General features: G+C 49.2%; 2 protein-coding genes and 1 pseudogene across 2 annotated transcripts; 2 read left to right on the forward strand and 1 right to left on the reverse strand.

Moving 5' to 3' along the window:
- Positions 1-996: 996 nt before the first annotated feature.
- Positions 997-6,809, reverse strand: LOC119194538 (uncharacterized). Its single transcript, XM_037448641.2, has 2 exons — positions 5,705-6,809; positions 997-4,930 (listed from the first exon to the last, which is right to left on the reverse strand). Exon 2 carries the CDS (start codon positions 2,789-2,791, stop codon positions 1,889-1,891), a length of 903 nt encoding a protein of 300 aa, XP_037304538.2. The 5' UTR covers positions 2,792-4,930; positions 5,705-6,809; the 3' UTR covers positions 997-1,888.
- Positions 6,810-16,508: 9,699 nt separating this feature from the next.
- On the forward strand, positions 16,509-20,309 carry LOC119194532 (bromo adjacent homology domain-containing 1 protein). The gene is given in 7 exon segments (XM_037448629.2): positions 16,509-18,051; positions 18,377-18,738; positions 18,846-19,005; positions 19,112-19,191; positions 19,706-19,745; positions 19,748-19,796; positions 19,896-20,309. Coding segments are annotated over 7 exon segments (2,406 nt in total). The 5' UTR covers positions 16,509-16,526; the 3' UTR covers positions 20,086-20,309.
- Positions 20,213-20,359, forward strand: part of LOC119194537 (echinoderm microtubule-associated protein-like 1) — a 2,782-nt pseudogene continuing 2,635 nt past the window's right edge.

Genomic DNA, 20,359 nt, shown 5'->3' on the forward strand with positions numbered 1-20,359 from the left:
CATAACCGGAAGTACATAATCGCCCCAAAATCGCGTCTACATTTGTGAGATATTCCACATATTTGCCACCTATTGCTGGACTGGACGCTCGAGTGGTTGTGTCTCATTATAACTTAAATGAATCCAAGTTGTTGGTCCGTTTAAGTGGCAAATGTACTGGAAATAAGGGGGCTCCGTTTTGAAACAAAGGGAATGGGGGGGGCATATTCCAATAAATACGACCTACAGTAAATACGCATACATACGATGTGAATGAGTGTAAACACGGTTCAACATTTTTCACTAGGAAGTAAATTGTCAAAGAAGAAGAAAAACGTGAAAAACCACACAACTTCTTCCAGTTAATTCCACACAAATGAGCACGTCTGAGTTATGACCACGTGAGGAGCAATGCGTGATTAAACCATGCGGGACCGAACGAGGAAGTCACCGCGAACCTACCGGATCCGACGTGTTCCACGTCTACAGTAAGACGACAAGCTCAACGCAAAACTCAATTATTAAAATACTACACAGAGTTATTTTTGAAATTGTTCAAGTAAGTACAGGAAGTTAAAATGTTTACAGAGGAACCGGCCGTTCATTTAAATGTCTGGTGTGAATTAATTGCAAGTGTGCAACTTGGATTCAACATAATATTATGTATTTTCTGGTAGTATATAATATAAATAAATCAGGACTTTAGCCTAAAACTGTGCAGATGTATAACAGTTACTTTCTGAAAGTCTAAACAACACTAATGAATCCCGACAACGCACAACTTATTTAACCACAAGTCAGCTTATTGCATCTCGACACTTCATAAGAAGCAACTGTTTTCAATAGCTGCACTGTAAGAAAAGTCCGTAAATATAAGGTACAATGTACCGTGTTAATGTGAAGGAATTTTCCGTTATATTTTTGTGATGGGCTATTTGCTGCGTAATAAGTCACTTATTAAAGAGTTCTCATCTTTGACTTTGTTTTTTAATTTCACACAAACAATACAATGGCCTCTGTGAGCTTATGTCACAACTGTCAAAACATATTAAAAATGCCAAAATTTAATCTATTATAGCCTATTTCAAAATAATCAGGGGACTTTAGAAACTGTGTGCACTGTGTAAATGTCATCTGTGTTTTGTCAGGATTATATATCCTTTGTTTTTTACAAGTTAAGATGCTAAAACGAAGGGAAATATAATAATAAATTCTTCAGGAGGCAGCCATGTTTTTCTTGCTATCACACTTGTAACTCGTGGTGTTATTGAGTATTTTCTGCGGTGCATCATGTAATTGTTGCTCTTCGTACTTCACATTCTTTTTTTTCATAGATCACAATGTAACATCGTATTATAGACAATTTATCATCAATCTCCGAACTCTTTAGTCACAGTAACAGGCCACAGTGGAACAGAACAGAACAGAGAGAAGTGACAAATTACTAAAAACATATAAAATAAAAAGAAGTCATTCTCTTGTCGTGCTCCAAATGCTGGGCTGTAAGAATGCAAATGACATTTATTGTTTTCAGCCCGAAGATTGAAAGTCATAAGTTTTGTAGTGAGAAAAAAGGCATTGGCTATAAGGCTGTATGTTTTTCTGCAAATATAGAAAACTTTGACTATCTATACTTTTGATTAAAAACAAATGGTTAAATTGAGAAATGTGCACCAAATAAACATTTAAATTTCACATTAGATTTGAAGTGCAACACAATTAAAGCTTTAGAAAGGTAATAAAGTGTCTGAGCATGAAAGTATTTACCCGTCTCTCCCTGAACCATGCGCTCAAAAAGCATAATCATGAGTTTAATAATTAAACGTGTAATTAAAACAAAAAATCTTAGCCAACAAAAAGATTAATTACATTTTTTTGCTAAAAACACCCGGGCTCGTCGACATTTCGGCTACGTCTTCTTGAAGTTCCTGAGAGAGAACAGGTCACTCCCAATCCCGTACACGTACGGACTGATGCAGGTGTAGGAAAACGAGATGAGGAGCTCCGCCTCGGCCCGAAAAGCAAAGTCAACGGAGGCGGCGGGGAGCTGCAGGATCAGGTAGAGGGTCCACTCCACCTGGAACAACCCCATGGCCGCCAGCACAGCCACGGTGCCTCGATGGAAGGTCGAACCTCCGCTCCCCCTCCCCCTCCCCCCCGACGCCGGGGTCACCTTCGACCTCTTGCCCAGCAGCACTGCGAGGATGAGGCAGCCGGTAACCGTGACGACGGCCAGAGGCAGCAGGTTGCACACCAGGATGAAGAGGTACTTGTAGAGGCCGCTGAGCGCAGGGCAGCGGCTTGCGCTGCACTGGAAGAAGTCCAGCGGGCAGCCCGTGGCGTTCCCCGTGGCGTTCCCCGCAGGCTCTTTGGGGTCGATGGCAAAAACGGGGAGATTGACCACCGTGGCGAGCAGCACGCAGGCCCCGCTCGCCATCCGGGCTGACCCGACGCTGTCCAGGTAGATGGGGAGGTTGGCCCTATTGCTCAGCTTCTGCTGGCGGAAGACGCTGATGAGGACGGTGAAGAAGATGCTGGCTACCTCGCCGAACTTCGACAGGAACTTGAGCGAGCGGCACGACCACGTGCCGACGGCGCGGGAGGAAGCCCGGAGGAAGGCCACGTCGAAGGCGGTCGTGATGGCGATTTCCTCCAGGTTGGCCGCGGCCAGTCCCAGGAGGAACAGATCAAATGACTTGACCCGGGGAAACTTGGTGTGAGCGATGGCGAGGATGAGGAATACGTTACCCACAAGTCCCGCGCACAAGATGAAGACTTTCAAGCCCAGGAGGTCGACGGGAAGACCAGCCATCGTTGAACGCCTAAGCGAGATCACACAACAACAAGTGTGGGAAGAGAGGAGTTCTGTATCGTCCCTCTCGACCAGACCGCCTCGTTATTGGGTCCTCGAAGGTGCAGAGAATCGAGCTGGTTGATTGGCTGTGCTCATTACAGACGGGAGGCTGGATGCGTTGAAGGCTGGGAGTCATTAAAGTTTTACCTCTGAGCTTTTCAGAGCTTCATCTCGAGACCAGCACAGAGTGAGATTTGAAGCAGGTTTTTTTTTTTTTTTTTTATTTCCACTGGCTGACATCACCAACTGCAATTCCTGCAAGAGCTTATTTACAGCCGTTGACACGGCTGGTTCCTCGGCTGGCTTTTATCGTTCTGTGGTTTAATTTGCATGTAAGGTCTTTGACTTATCGCACACAACTGTGTCATCACACCCCAAAGAATCAACACTTCCTCTATATTAACTATTAAACTTTAGTTGTGTTTCACTACTCAAAAGGTGTCAAATGTTTTAAGGGGATGACGTTAAAACCTCAGCTTCGTCTTGAGGAGAGCATCGAGGTACAGAGATCCGTTGCTTGATTTGGTAAAAAAGAGCAGTGATTAAAACAGTGTGACCTTGAGAAAGTTGTAATTGTTAATAACCACTTTGTAAACTGTGTGTTTAATTCATTAATGGCGAACTAAGGCTTAAAGTCCACAGTGTCAGTAGTGTATCCAAACCCCACGAGGGGGGGAACTTCCGGTTTCTGAGAAAGAGAGAACACGAAGGAGGGAGAGATGAGTCAGTAGCAACATCCGCCATTTGTAACTTGAGTAATATTTCTTTATTCAGTCAGTGACTTGAGGTGTAAAACCGTTTGTGTGGATGATGTCAAAGCTCTTGAGGGACATACAATTGAGATATCGCAATAGAAAAAGAGCAGCGATGTAAGGATAATGGAAAATATCCACCTCGTGCACATATATACTTGTGTGTATACTTTGCAGTATATATATATATTATTTTCTTTGAAGAGGAAGACAGAAGAACTGAGTCAGTTACAAACACAGTTATAAAACCAGCATGACCAGGTTTGGAGGAATATGTCTTTCCTTTAACCTTATGTTAATTCTAATATCATAGATAGTCTGTGTGTGTGTGTGTGTGTGTGTGTGTTTGTGTGTCTGTGTCTGTGTGTGGTGGACAAACAGAAGAAAAGACTGAGATGGGAGGGGCTTCTGGACCAAGAACCAGTTCATGTTCCAGCTTGTCTCTTTCCTTCTCTTAGAGCGCTGTCTAGTTAGCACACTTTCTCTTCAATCAAGCCCTGCATCCTGACTCAGCTTAATTGTGAATCCCTCCTGGTGTGTGTGTCTGTGTGTGTGTGTAACTGAGGATAAGCCCTACACTGGCAGTAAATGGGTAAACTAAGTGTTGCGTGATGAGCACTGCGCAGCATCGTCAAGTCCTTCTTCACCATTCAATGATTATCAATCGGAGAGCTGATCAACTTTCATTTCATCAAGGGGCAACATATTAGCTTCGTCTCTGCCGTTCCTTTGAATTGCAACGACAAACTACAAATAACTATTGTTTCAACATGGATTTTTGCTTTGGTTCGGATCCGAATATAAATATATACAGTGTATTTAAAGGGGTCGGCAGACGAACAAGCCTACAGCCGCGCTGACGTCTTGATCACCCAGATCCTGCAAGACAAACCAGGGACATCCAATGGAGCGGAGGGATCGTCACGCGATCCACATCTGCAGAGAAGCACGCAGATGTTTCACTTTTAACGCAAAGGTAGAGGGCCAATCGACATCCAGAGTTAGTCGACGGCTCGGTTCATCGGCAGCGCCTTTGGTTTCTGAGAGGATTGTTTTCTTTGCCCTCTACGTTGACTTAATCAAAACCGCAGGGACCTGCTGGATATTAAAGCCGACTTAGTCAGTCAGTTCCTTCCTGCTAAGCTAAAGTGCTCCGTACGTGCAGGTACGGACGGCGTCTCTCCACAAGCACTTCAGGAATTGTGGGACTTGGTCCGGCGACTCGGGGGCAGCAGGAAGAGGCGGCGGCTTGGACTCGGTAAAACAACGGGATGTCTTCGCAGCGCTCCCACACTTCTTGGGGATCACACGTCCTTCATCTAAATCTTCTAGATAGCAACCCTCTCTGAAAATACAGTTCAAGGGTCACGTTTTTCATTCTTCATCGGTTTGTTGAAATGATGCCCTGATGATTCCATCAGAGCTCCGCCCACCTTTAACCTCTAATCGGAATAAGGGGATACACTTTCCCGGATGCACTCCGAAAGATTACAGTGAAAAGACGTATTTAAATAAGTTAAGATCAAATTGTGAACACACCTATTTATACATGTTAACAAAATTGTGTCCTCATGAGTTGCAGTTGATTTCCTTGATGCTACTTGAGTCTGTGTGGATTCATCCAAAATAGACGAAGACCTCCACACCTTGGAGTTTTAAATGTTATACTGTCTGGAATGTCTAACGTGAGGTGTTAACTCATCGTTTTTATTAAGTTATTGTATGGTCTGTTTGGGGACTTAGGGTCAGGCCCATGAGGACCGAAGACCTAACTAGGTTATGAGTGTCATAATTTGAAGTCGGACCAGAGAAACTGTTTTTTTCAGACTTAACTCCGACTTGAGCATTGCGACCTCAGCTACAAAGTTAATTAAAATTTCATCTAAATGTTAATATGCTGCAGCAATCAAAATTAATCTACTCTAATCCCAGAGTTAAAGGTGCTTGATTCAATATTCAGAGTATTAATATTGCAGCAAACAGCTATTTGCTCTGTAAAGAAAGAAGGAAAGTGGTGTCTGCCTGAGCAGAGAGTGAATACCCCCCCCCCCCCCCCCCCACCACGACCAACACCACCCATTCTCTGCCTCCGCCCCCACACTGTTTGCTCTGTACTCACCACTTTGGCTGTAGTTTGGACTGTTAGCGCTGTTAGCATTGTTAGCTGTGATGTGCTGGATCAGAAATCGCCATGTTGAGAGCTGCTGGGAGGCAAACAAAAAGCTTCCAGTCCCGCAAATGACATGTTGCTTCTTCAAGAATCACATTTAATTTGCAGTTTAACAAGTTTCAAGTCTCAGCTGTTACAGGAAAGAAGCACCTGTGGAGTTAATTTAGTGTGAGGAGTGTATAGAGGAGACTTAAAAACTCAAATGCACTCATTTTAGACAGCAAACAAGGAGCATGGAGAGATATGAAGCATCATGTTTGCGTGTTTACAGACTCTCTATCATTTCATCACTCTAATGCTTTAATTTCACAGCTCTAGGCAAAGTATTGTAGTGGTTTCAACTGCGACCTCAGCAAGCGTCTGTGAAATGTCCCGGAGCAGCTTGCAGAATCTCTGCAGCAGAGAGATGTACTCTGACTGCAGCACAGAGCTTTACTTTCAAAAGGGGGTTGAATAAAGACATCAATGTGCCCGTCCCCTCTCTTTGCATGCTTTATTTCATCCCTAAGAACCAAACCCCTATGCTGGAAAAAATCTTATCCAGGTTGTCAGCGTCTACTAGTTTAATGCACGCCTTTATTGAGGAATATGTTCATTGAGCACAATAAAATATTTAGCAGCCTCTTAAATACAGGGACGTGTTAAGGCAGTGCCATAAATTCAGGACACTCCTTGTATTTCTTGGCAAAGTTAAGCCTCCGTAAATGATGATTTATTTGCTCCGTCTGTTCTTTACCTTTATCTGTCAGCTTCGACGTCCTTTTCACGATGTTATTTATATTTCTGTGTAACGTCAGGAAATAACCCTGATTGGTTATTCTTTCGTGCACGACCATTTGGTAAATTCACCAACCCCTGCTGTTACATTTTATTGGGTATCGAACTCACCGCGTGCAACCTCTGACCCCACGAAGCAGGTCTTCCTGGTCTGAAACCCACGCGGGTTCCCCGAACAGGTGCTGCCACCCACGACCACCGTGTCCAATTAACGACCCAGACCCCCCCCCCACGTGGACGGGGCGAGTCTCCGAAGAGGCAACAGGGTTTGGCCCGCAGTCACGCGTGGATACCCCTTTAAAAGGTTCGCCACGCTGCCATCACATGTTCCCCGCGCGGCCGTGGGACGAGGATGTTCTGTTCGTTATGTAAAACGCACATTGTGTTGCTTCTTAAACGGGACCGGGGGGACTTTTTCTGTTGAGGATTTCTTCACTTTAGCGTGCGGGGGGGCCGACCACCCCCCACCACCCACTACCCCACACTACCCCCCCACAGCCTGTCAGCGCCGCAGTCGTGTTGTGCTGCTGGTTGTTGTTCAACGCGCCGACTGGTGCGCAAACGGAGAGAGCTGCGCGCGGCCAAGTGGCGGAGAAGAAGCGCCGCGTGCACGGACTCCAGCAGCGACACGCAGAGGGCTGCTTCTTCCTCTTCCTCCTCCTCCTCTTCTTCTTCAAGCCGTGTTGGCGTCGCAAGAGTGGACGGGATATTTAAAATATAAAATCACTAACAAAAACAACAACAACAACCCTCCCCGGGGAAAAAAAGGGGAGCTGCGGGAGTAGTTTCGCTTCCTCTCCGTCGATATTTGGACAAAAAGCCTCTCGAGCGGAGTGGCGACACATCCGCGACGTTTGGAGCTCCAGTTTGAGCTGCATCGGTTCGGCGGTCGGACGAGGCTGACTTGCCTTCCAGCCAGCCGTTTGGAGAACATAAGGTGCTCCCCCCCCCCCTCCTATTCACCCCCCCCCCCCCTCCCTCTACCCGACTAGCTCCTCGCACCATTTGAAAAATTAGACGAGATAGTGCCCGCCGCGCACGGAGCTTCGTTCCGGTAAGTGCTCCACATTTATCTCTCCTCTCCCCCCCCCCCCGTATTTGCATTCAGGCGGAGCACGAGCTCTCCTTCTTTATGAATGTGTGCGTGCTCTTTTGGTCTGGAGGGACGTTGCAGAGGCAGATACTGGCCATGGTGATGTAGGAGATTCCCAGGGAGTGGTATTCGGCAGGACTGGCCATGCAATGTGTGTTATCATACCCCCCCCCCCCTCCACACACACACACACACACACACACACACACACCCTCTCCCTCCGTCACCTCCTCCTCCACCCGCCTCCAAAGTGTAATGTCAAAGCGATACTAGTGCTTTGTCCGCGGAATGGACTGGAACAAGGTCAAGTAAAGGGACACAGCAGTGAGCTCACTAAATATCGCGATTGGCTGGATGCACGTGCGGTGTGTTCACCTGGATGTGTGTGTGTGTGTGTGTGTGTGTCCTACAAACTTTACTGCACGTAAGCCTGTGGTAATAATGCTAATTTTCATTCCTCTACACGTGCTCGTGTGGCTCTCGTTGTGAACATAGAGGGGATGAGTGGGGGGTGGGGGGGGGGGGGCTTTAGGGGCTCGTGGTGGCTCTGCACAGGTAAAAGTAGGCCAACGCAATGAGCCCACGTCGCAGGTAGCCAATTAGGTCAAAGGGCTATGACGGATGATAGTGTTATGACATCATAGGTAAACCTCCCCGTCGTGGGCAGTCAGTGGGTGATCTTCAGGCAGATAACAAAAAACAAAAAAAGGAATGCTATTTATTCATAATTGTTTGTATTGAGTGAAGTCCTCTTTGGTCAGATGAAAGGGCAACTGGACCAAGCGCTTTCATGGGAAATTAGTCCCAGTCACACGGATGTATAAAGATACAGAGCACTGCACTGTGTGTTGGCAGTTTTTTTTGTTTGTGCAGATGTTGGACTGAAAGAGAATTGCAATCCTATGCATTTTAGTTTTAATTCATTTTATTTGTGTTAAATAAATTATACATACATAGAACATACCCTGATAATACTTACTTCTTATTGGGACGGTGCATCAGAAACGCTTGTTTAAATATTTATCAAGCAGTGGTGGAAAGTGCTCAGATCTCTTTCACTTAAGAAAAAGTACAAATGCAACAATGTAAAAAGAGCTGAACGTCCAAATCCAAATTGGAAAAAGGCCCGAAATGTGAAGCAGAGATGTTGCCTCATGCACTTTCTATTACACAACCTGTATATTAATATTTATTCAGAATATACAACTCTTAATACTGATGTATAAATGTGTTGGTATCATTCTGCTATGCCAAAGTGAAACCAGGCGCATTAGGTATTGGCTGGTAATGATCGCTGATTAGATACCATTGTTTGATTGATACGCTGTGGGGAAGAGAACGGGATCGTTTCTGTGTAACGTGACAGAAAACAATGCTTCTCCAACTTTGCCGAACCAAATAAAAGAAATGAGATGCAACTGATGTCGGCTGGTTGAGGTGGAACTTAATCTACTTTAGTTTTAGTTTTGCGTTGTTTAGTGGTTTTCAACCTGAGGGTCGGGCACTTCAAAAGGGTCCCCAGATGAGCATAAGGGGTCACGGGTTTTATTAATGAGCCAAGAAAGAAAAGCAAATCAGTTGATATTGATCGAACTTTTTCCATTAAAAATCACTACGAGCGGACTATTAAAGAATGATCTCTTCTTCACATATAAATTCCTCTGCACAGCCTCCCTTTACTTTCCATTCTTCACCGTCGCCATGAGACCATCCGGCAGTGTGAGTGGAGAAAATCTGATCTGCCAGGAGACCCTTTGACACCCTAGTTTGTTGTATAGTTGAACATTAATCTTTAGGAGTTTCTTCAGCCGGCTTCTGCCTCACCACCACGCGGCCCCTCTTTACCACATGCTCTCTCGGATCCAACACGCCCTCGCCCCGGCTCACTGAGCCATCATAAATGTCATAAATGTTAATAGAGAAGTGTTCAAAATGACTCGCCGTTAGAGAGCCTTGCAGCACCAACCGTTACCGTGAATTATCAGCGCGTCCCTGCCAACATCCAGGTCTGATTCTTCACTGAGACACAGCCTGTGGAGAAGCTTGTGCATTCGTACATATAGTTTAGTTATTTAAATAGTCTGTGCTTTTTTTTTTTTTTTTTTTCACTATTAGTCAGTTTTGCAAATTACACCACTTTGGCCTTAAAAAACCTACAGGCTGCACGAATCTGAGGCAAGATAAATGCGCTATTACAGGCTTTCCTCCTTTGCACACGCATGAATGATTCAACTTTGCACACGATTCCCGGAGAACGTGAAGGTTACGTTGAAGACTAAATCCACCAGAATTTTCATTATTTCCTCTCGAATACGGAATTATATAAATTTGCGGCTCGCTGCGTTAAGGGTATTTAGGCTGCCTCTCTACGGCTCTCACCGTGGCGACAACCGCTCGTAGCTAGCGGCCGCTAACGGCGCTAACGGCGTACGCCATGAGTGCACGTGTACCGTGGTTGTCTATTGGGGTTAATCTTCTGTCTCTATTGCACGTTTTGTCAAAGTCTCTTGATCCGCGACACCCTCAGCCTCGTGTAGGCGAGCGGCCTCGTGTAGTCGCTTGGCTTCATCGGATCAAACGTTCATGTTGAAGGAAACCGCCCCCCCTCGGACCTGCTTCTCCTTTTCCCGTCTCCGGAGCGAGTCCCATCTGGCCGGACTGTTTTCATACCACATCAACGCTTCGCACATCACTCGCACATAAAATCTTAGCGCCGTCCCGCCATGGGGATGAATGTTTTGATGAATTTTTTTTATAATTAACCCGTGGTTGCCCCTTTAAGCTGAAGCTCTGCCCAGATCGTCGAATACATTTTCAAAAGCCCCGCCGAGCTCCTTGTGCAAAGTAACTCTGACGTTTTCATGCCGGCTCTCAGCTCCAAGCCGGCCAATGAGATGTGGGACACCTGAGAGAAGAATGTGTGCGTGTGTGTGCGTGTGTGTGTGTGTGTGTGTCGCGCTTTGGGGCAGAAGATGAATGTGGAGAGAGGTCGGATCGCCTCTGGGTGTCACTTTCAGCGAATCCGTCTCTGCCGAGTTAGAATGTTTCACCACACTCTTTTTCATCCTCATTCTCAGTGGGCGGATGCTTATGGAATTAACATGAAATGACCAAAAATGCAGAAAAAAAACTAATCAGGCACATTCCTAAAAACATAGACACAAGCCATCTTGTGCTTTTGATACTGTCATTATTTAAGACAGTGTCGCGGGTCGATTTCCGCTGGTTTTATGGTCCATTTGGCTCTAAATGGACCTCCATTTATTAAACGTACACCACGCTTTATTTAATGCAGGGCTTATTTAAAGGTCTATTACACTTCCTTCTGCGATCAGAGGAGTCTCCCCCTGCTGGCCATTAGAAGAATGCCAGTTTAAGCCCTTTCCCCATTGGCTTTGCCTTTCAGGAGTTTTTTTTTCAGAGGCATTTAATACGTAATGTGATACACTGGAAACTACAGTACAGTAGAGTCATTTTTTCTATCCGCCTGGAGGCCACAACATTTAATCACCTCATGAAGTTCTGACATGCTACCAAATGATTGTTTATTTGGATTTAACCGGAAGGCTTTGCAGCTTCTTTCATTCCCGTCAAGTTTTTCCCCAAGAGGAGGAAGTTTCTATGTAATGTTCAATGTGTTTTATAAGATCACTTTAGTTCTTAATGTAACAGTGGGCCTACTGATTGGATTCATTTAATATTGATTATTATCTTTCTCCTGACCACGAAAAGGCTCGCCCTGTTCTAGCCGCTCTGTGGAGAGTTTGAATTGATGCCATTAAAGTGTCTTCAAGTGTATCATTTGTCCCTTTCATCACCGTTTCTTGCTATTTAAAAGGATGTTTGAAGACTGTAGCTGCTTTCATTCATGTCGAGATGACAAAAAGAAAGCCTTTTAAAACCAACCTGGAGCAAGAAAACAACCACTAAGAAATGCTTTTTAAACGTCTGTTGCAGATAAATTTAAAGAAACCATTATTGCTGTTTTAAAAAAAAATGTTGTGCTTTCAGTTTGATGGCCACAATCACAGATTATTGCCAAACAGGCTTGACGGCGGCGTGGCAGAGGCCTCCTCCCGCTCAAACGGAGGCCTCTGCCACGCCGCATGCGTGATGTAACCGCTCATTTTGAGAAGCCGAATAATTGATCAAAGCTCAGAGTGGTGGATGTGTGATCTGACTTGAGCACTTAATGCTGATGTGGAACTCTCAGGTCTACTCCTCACCCGAGATCCTCTTGTTTGGCGCCTCTTGTTTTGTCAACAGGCAGGAACGGTCGTAACGTGGCGTGTAGTCGTGTCTAAGTGGGATCCAATCAGGTTCTTCCCCCGGGGACTGAGGTCCTGTTTGCCTTTTTGCTTCTGAGGAACCCTCTTTTTCAAGGAGTCCCACAGGGGTTGTTCAAATTATGAGGCTTTGAAACAGTATTTTGACTTTAAAAATAGAAAAAGGAAACAAGAGTAAGATCAAATCCAGTGTTCCAGACCAGCTTAGCCGAGACCAGAGTGTAAAAAGAGCGAGACAAGAGTTTAATACAACAAGGTGAATAATCAGCTACAACACGCTGCTTTAATAAATGACATTATACCAATTTGTTGCTAGTTTTATTCTTAGATTGTGATTCCTGATTCCGGCACAATATTTATTATGTTATTAATGGATAATAATTCAGTCATTTCATTTGTAGTTTTTTGTAACATTTTGTTAAAGTTAAAAGAAGTTATGTTTAAAAAGCCCGATGTTAGCCGATGAAAGGAAGGATCCTGGTGTCTTTAACACACAGAGACACACGGATGATTAATTAACCGGTTCTCGGTATCGGCCCGAAACCCAAAACTCTGGTATCTGTATCGGGAATGAAAAGTCCAATGACTCCACTGTCCACTGACTGAGGGTTTATTAAAACCTCCTTTGGATTTTTCCTCAACAAGATTCAAATCTGCAAAAGAAATCCAGATTTTTAGTCATTTTAAAGTGTTAACGGGGTTTCTCGACACCTGCAGGTCCATAAAGAGCTTCATCAGAACCTTGGGACCAGTGGGACGTTTCTCCACCTTGGACCCCGTTTGAAATCCTCTTTTTAACGCGTTTCTCCTGCAGCAGCGTGGTGGTGTAACGTGGTGAAATGACCGCGGTGGGGGGAGTGGGGGGGGCATCCATCGGCTGCGATGTCAAGTTAAATACATATAATTATCTACTTTTCACTCTGCTTCACAACAAACCCGTGCGTTCCTCCGGCTGCTCCGAAATCGGAAATCAGATTGAAGTTTTCGGCTCGTTTTTTAATTTTTTTTTTTTTTTTTTTTTAAATTGGGTATCGAAGCCCAACCAGGAAGAGCTCACACACAGACACACGCGCGCACACATGCGCACAACCACGCACACACACGCAGCGCCACCGACCGTCCTCTCTCTCTCTCTCTCTCTCTCTCTCTTCACTCCTCCCCAGCTCTCCCAGTTTACGGTTTGCTGCCATCGCACCAGTCTCTCCCCCCCCCCCTCTATCCTCCCTCACCCAACCTCCGACACCACCTCCACCGACACCACCTCTCGCTTCACCCGCGGATCCGCTCGACGGTGCCCGGCTGTCGGGCACGAGGACGTCGGCGAGCCGTAAGTTCTCCGCGCGCACGTTTGTTGCTATTCGGCCTTTTCAGTGTTTGAAGTTGCTCCGACAGAGAAGCAGCTCTGGGAAGCCTTTTTTTTTCTTCTTCTTCTTCTCCTGCTTCGCGCACCAGAAGCGATACACGGGAGGGTGGTGGAGGGGGGAGGGGGGGGGGGGGGGGGGGGGACTGTTCTACGTGCATATCCTCCCTGCGCTCAACTAAAGGACCGGGATCACAGCAGCCACCGCGTCGGTAGTGGGGAACCGGGTTAGAGAATGTGTGATCAGGAGGGGTGGCTGCCCTTTATTTTTATGCGTGTGCGTGTGTGTGTGTGTGTGTGTGTGTGTGTGTGTGTGTGTTCGGGTAGCGCACCCCCCCCCCCCTTCCTCTATCCAGCCCATATTTAGAGCCGGGCTGGCTACTTCAGATGAGAGAGCTACGTACTGATTCCCATCCTGCTGCATGTGTCTCTGTGCATGCTCAGATGTTCATATGCTCTGTGCACGTTCATAGACATGCACAGAGCATATGAACATGCATACAGAATGGAGCATGGATAGAGAACCTCTCTGCGCGGTCATATTCTCTATCCATGTTGATCTCCTTCTACCTGACAGTTGTAAGGAGGAGGCATTTGACTTGGTTGATTACAGGTGTAACCCATCGAGTGACGAGGAGCTCGTGGTGGTTGTGTGAGGGCATCTGAACCGAGGTGCACGTGTTGCTTAATTGGGAAGATAACGAAGATGCATTGAGACACTTTTTCGCTTAAGCCGCGCCTGCACTTCTGACATCTTCCCATAAGCGATGGAATTACAGAGAGCGGTGCCGAGTAAACGTTCCCCTTTAAATTGGTCTCATTAGGAGACGTTCGGAGACATAAAGGAGAGTTCAGTATTTCACAAAGTAGTGACTCTACTGTATGTATTCGAGGGGCAGAACCTCCATAAAACCGCTCACAAGGACGTCTGTGGATTATCCCGAATAATCTGGTCGTGACTTCTGATGTGCGTCATGTCTTGCCAATAATAAAAAAAAAATGGGGGGCGGGGGGGGGGCTTTGAGCCCCACGCGCTGTCACATATTTCCCAGTATATTGGCGAGAAGGCCGACATCTGTGCGGACGGTGTCACCAAAAATTGGCCACTTGCTCCACCAAATGTAGATTGATAATTGCCACTGCAGGTAAGAGGGCTTTTTTAGATTTGAAGGGTGAACCGTCACTTCAACAGCAACGAGCTAAAGTGAGGAATGAATATCATTTAATGGCTATTAATTACTCCGGTTTCAAAGTATTTATCCACCCCGAAGGGAAGCTCTCACACGGTTTGGGATCCACTTTTCTCAACGCGCTGAATAACATGCGGCCTCAGTGTTGCGCGACAGCTTCATCTCTCGTCACCGTTGAAGTGACGTAAATGACGTAATCGCTGGATCGCAGCTTGAAAGTCTTATCAATTATAAAGAAAAAGTATCCCGGTGCGCTCTGTGTTTTTGAAGCTCTGAAGGAAGATGACGGCGGGTTACTCCCTGGGGGGGGTAGGGGGGTCACATGGCCTTCGCTCCGCCGCATGAGATGGTGTCTCGCCGGTTTATTCCCTCCAGCGTTTCACCCCACCTACGCTTCTCGGGCGCGTACCCACTAAGAAAAGCAGCTCGGTGTTGAAGCTTGGGGACAGAAACGAGCACGAGGACGTACGCAGGCCAGAGGTCACGGGGTCGCTTCAAGTCAACATGCACACCGACTGATGTTCATTTAAATCACTCACCTGTTTGTGGTTTCGAACGTCATCCTTGTCACGGATCTTGGCGTTTCTGGGGCGGGGGGGGGGCACGAGGCACATTCAGACCAAACCCAACACGTCTGGGGAGTCGTTTTTTTCCGGGCCTTCGACTGCTGGTGAACCGTCGGTTCGGGCCAAAGATCCCCCCCCTGGAGCCTTGCGCCGCTAACCAGTCTGAACACAAGTCCAAAGAGACAGATGTGTTGTGTCACGTCCCTCCAGCATGTAAATAATCAACCGTGGATGGTTCCTATCTGGTGGTTCATTGTGTTACCGGGTTAGCGTCAGAATTCTCCTCTTTTTGTTTCATTTCTGAGCCGGAACTTCCTCGTCAGCAAGAACTCACCCACGTCTTCCTTCACTTCTGTATTCACAAAGGGGCTTCTTCACCGCATCATTCGTGGAGTTATTTCATGTATTATTACTAAAAACAATAGATAATATGATCATTTGCAAGTTAAACATAACATTTCAGTGATAAAGAAATTTCCTTCTTATAAACACACACATCTGAAAGAAGAACAGGTTTTTGTTAGAACCCCCCCCCCCCCACCCCCCCCCCACACACACACACACACACACACCTGTTTTATGTTAACAAGAATGTGTTAAGGGAGAGAAAAATGAGTTTAGGGTGTAGTGCCTTTTTGAGGGGATTTTGTTAAGTGATTTTACCTAATTAAGGGAAGTAATGTTGTAGAACAAGAAGCTCTTTCTGGTTAGAAGAGAAACCCTCGGTTCAGTTTACAGGAGGAAAGTTGAATGGTGGAAAATTTATAATTGTGTTTTCCTTGGTGGTGTGGATTTTTTTTTTTACAGGTTTACCCGTTTTTAATTAGGCAGAAAATAACTTTATGACCCAGACTCCAGTATAAATGAGACCAAGTAAAGTATATTCATGAGAACGTGAACATAAAAGTGAGTAATTTGTTATCTCTTTATGTTTATTGAACTACGGGAGTGTTTAAAAAAAAAAAGAATATTCTCAAGTTAATTGTTTGTTACTAATTAAGTTTTATTGCTAAATGATTTCAAAACGAGCCCAGGGAGGGCGAGACGTATGCACACGAGTCGCCTTCTCTGCATGATATTAACATTTAGATATTGATATTCAACAGTAATCAGACCCGGTTTCAAAAGCCCCACATATCCAGCTGCCTTGTTTATTCCTCTCATTTCCCTCGGTTGAAGTAAAGCCCTCTCGACATGTCCCCGTCGGCCTAAACATCTGGGACCAAACAATTGGCTGCACCAGGCTGCTGTGACGAGGTGATAAGCTTCCTCAGAACGCACACACTGGTGGGGGGGGGGGGGCGGGGGGCGGCCCGCTGCGATCACTTCGCACGTCGTCCACAGCGTCGTCATAAAAGCGAGGAGGTTGGTTTCAAAGTAACGGTGACGTTTCCCACACTTACGTGACGCTGTAAAGATGCTGTGAGCTCGTTAAGCACGTTTTGACTCTCCGGTCTCTTGTCTCCAGGCCCCCCCCCCCCCACGTGGAGAAGCATGTCATGACTCACGCCAGGCAGAAGGGTTCCCTCGGGCCGAGCGGCGGCGACGCCGCGCCCGAGCGCTCGCTTCGGTTCGGGAGGACGAAGAAGATAACCGAGGCCACCGGGAAGAGGAAGGCGGCGCCCAAGAGGGCCGGCGGCAAAGCGGGGGGGACGGAAAGGCCGGATCGGAGCGGCAAACTGGACCGGGGCCGCGACCACAAACGGGACAGGAAGTCGTACCCGCTGCGCGGGCGGGCTGCGGGGTCCGAGGAGGACGAGGAGGGGCTCAGCTGTCACGTCCTCCTCACCCGACTCGAGGAGGGCGTGCGAGGGCGGGGGGGTTCCGGAGAACGGGCCGCCAGACCCAGGCCCAAAAAGTTGAAAAGCATCAAAAGGAAAGAGGCGAAGCCTCCGTCGCCAAAAGCCGGATCGGAGTCGAGCAGCCGGGGGGGCGCGGGGTGTCTCGGTGTCCCGCCCCCCCGCAAGCGCCGGCTGGCCTCTCTCAACGCCGAGGCGGTGAACAGCCTGCTGCTCGAAAGAGCCACCGAGACCCAGGCGGCGGCTAAGCAGGCCAAGAGGCCCCCCCCCAACGCCGTGAAACCGGGCGCGAGGGCCGCGCCAAGGAACGCCGGCGAAGCCGCCACGTCCCGCGGGCGCGGGCGGCGCCAGGGCTGCGAGCGGGCCGAGGCCAGCCGGGCGGCGGCGGGGGCGGTGAGCCGGGACAGCCTGGACGCCCCCGCCCCCCGCAGGTTGGCCGGACTCAACGCCGCCGCCCTGCTCAAGTTGACCAGCTCCTCCGCCACCAGCAAGCCGAGAGCGAGGAGCGCGCCGGCGGCGCCCGTCGCGTTGAGGCGGCCCCCCCGGGTCAAACGCAAGGGGGGCTCGCAGGCCCAGAGGGCGGGGGGCGCGGCCCCCCCGCAGAGCGGCTGCGCGGCCTGCGAGACGGGGGCGGGCCTCGGGCCCCCCGCGGCGGGCTGGCCGGGCTACCAGTCCCGCGGCGTGCTGGCGTACCCGCTGAAGCAGGTGAAGGAGGAGCCGCTGGAGGCGGGCCTGAGCCCCTGCTACTGCTGCCCCCCCGAGGGCTCGGTGGAATACTGCCACCGCTTGGCCTTCTTCTTGGGCCAGCGGCCCTGCGGGGGGGCGTCGGACGAGCCGCCGGCGCCGCTCCCCCCGGCCGGGGCGCCCGTGATGAAGCGCGAGTGCCTGGTGACCTCCCACCAGCACGCGGCCCTCACCCTCAGCCCCCACCCTTGCCTCTGCGCGGCCGAGCACTGCTTCTCCAGCTACTACGTCCACATCGCCCACCCGCCGCGCGCCGGCGCCGCCTCGGCCGGCCTGGCCTCGCGACCCCTGGGCTTCGCGCCCGCCGCGCTGTGCCCCGACCGGGTGGCGGGCCCCGAGCTGCTGGGGCCCCACGCCGCCTACTGCTACGGCGACGCCTGCGGGATGGGGGGCTACGCCTGCAGAGCCGTGGCGCCCGTCGCCAGCAGGGGCTGCTCCTTCAGCGCCGGGTGCGCGGGCTGCGCGCGCGGCATCAAGACAGGTGAGTCACGTTTTAATGAAACAAAGAGTTCTTGTTGTTGGCCTCAGGTGAGTTTTGTGTTTTTCTGTGACTAATGCTCCTCGATAAGGATGTAATGTTGTGTTTATATTATTCATCGCTGGACCGATGAAAAGATAAAAGACGGATGCTGCTTTTAAGCTGATTTGCATAATAAGTTTTGAGAGAGTGATCAGGATTTGGGTAAAAGTCACCTTGGATGCTAAATAAAAGGATCAAAATAATGAAGACGCCACTTAGTTCTAGTTGAAAGATGACCTCATGGGGCCAGGTGAACCTCTCATCTCTTCTCTTTTCCCCCCCCCAGAGGGCTACTCCTCCCCTCAAGGCGACCTCAGCCCCTCTCTCCTGGCCCCGCCCCTCTCCAGCTGCCCTCTCTCCGCCACGCCCTCCTCCACCCAGACTCGACCCCACCTGCTGACCCCTCTGTCGGGGCGGGACCGGCCCCAGGCCCGGTTGAAGCTGGCCACCGAGTGCCCCGGGGGCGACGAGCCCGCCCCCGGCTCCCTGTCGGTGGGCCGCACGGGGCTGACCCGCAAGCCGCCGCCGCCGCCCCCACCCCCCCCGCCGGGCCTCGGCGGCGCCAAACAGAGGAGAGGCGGCCGAAGACGCGCCACCAACGGCTGGAGGCCCGTCGGCATGCCGACGGAGCGGGAGGTCTTCATCGCGGTAGGTCTTCTGCTGTGTCCCCCCCCCCCGTGACCTGGCCTTGTGACCGATTGCTTTCTGTCTTCTAATAACGAGGATTCCGTCTGTCCTGCGTCCGTGTGTCTCAGGGAGAGGACGAGACGGCCCCCCGGCAGTGTTACGAGGGGGTGGAGAGGGACGGGGAAGTGATCCATATCAGGGACACCGTGCTGCTCCGCTCGGGCCCCCGGAAGAAATCCCTCCCCTACGTCGCCAAGATATCGGCCCTGTGGGAGGATCCCAAAACAGGTAAGCGGGACGGGACGGGAACGGGGGGGTCACTATGTGATACGATGGACGGGCGAATGAGGACAGAGATAGTTTACCTCTACCTGTGTGTGTGTCTACCCCCCAGGAGAACTGATGATGAGTCTGTTCTGGTACTACCGACCCGAGCACACACAGGGGGGCCGAGACCCCAGCGCACACTGTGAGGTGAGCTTCGTCTTGTCTTATATTCATAAGAGGTCAGCGTGGAATGTGTGCAGCTAATGGAGGATCAAACATGTCACTGTTCATACAATGTTTGATTCCATAATGATGCTTAACATCTTAACTAAATCAAAAAAGACCTGCAGTGAAAAAAATCAAGAAATGCTCAAATTTTTGTTCATCTTCAAAATAAAGTGTGTGAACAATGAAAATGAATCAAAGGAAACTGAATAATTACTAAATTAAAACTACAGTGTTGTTCATTGATTCCTCCTCCCACCACGTTTTTTTGAGCAGATATGAAAAAAAAAAGCCACATTTTTATACTTGATTATTTCACGTCGTCGTGGTTCATGTGTTGACTTTGGACGTGATTCCTGCCCAGTGAAGCCAAACCGTCATAATACAGATTTAAAGATCCTTTAAATTGAGAGACCACAGTGCGGCAGCCCCCTTCCGACCCCCCCCCCCCCCCCCGGTGCTCATGTGACCCTGTTCCCCCCGATGTCGGTTTCAGAATGAGATCTTCGCCTCTCGGCATCAGGACGAAAACAGTGTGGCTGCATCGAAGACAGATGCTACGTCCTCCCACTGGCCCAGTACTGCAGGTCAGTGGAGACACGCAAGAACGCCACTATTTTTTTCAAAATAAAGCTCACAGAAACACACAGAAAAATTATTTTCGCTTTCCCCTTTTCATTTTTCAGATTTTGTGCCTTGGTGAAGCGGCGTGCCGACGGCGCCCCGCCCGGCAGCGCCAGCGTGGTGCCCCGCCGCCCCGACTTCGCCCCCCCCACCCACCGCTGTGTGCCCACGGACGTCGACCCCGACCTGGTGTACCTCTGCCGCCACGTCTACGACTTCCGCTTCGGTCGCATCCTGAAGAACCTGCAGTAGGAGGAAACGGGGGCGGGGGCCCGAGTCAGTCGTGACGTAGCTCCTCCCCCCTCCTGCACAGAGGGCAGCGGCCAGGCCGGGCGGGGGGGGGGGGGGGGGTGAGGGACTAGACACTGAGTGTGACACTATGAAGCTCAGATCCCTTTATGCTTTTCTGATGGATGAGATTCGGATGAGAATTCATTCATCAGCTGTGATTGCTCTCAGCAAGCTGAGCCCCCCCCAACGCCCCCCCCTTGCCTTCACGCCTGCCAGGAATGATGAACAACAGGCT

This window comes from Pungitius pungitius, chromosome 20, assembly GCF_949316345.1.
Source record: "Pungitius pungitius chromosome 20, fPunPun2.1, whole genome shotgun sequence".
NCBI lineage: Eukaryota > Metazoa > Chordata > Actinopteri > Perciformes > Gasterosteidae > Pungitius > Pungitius pungitius.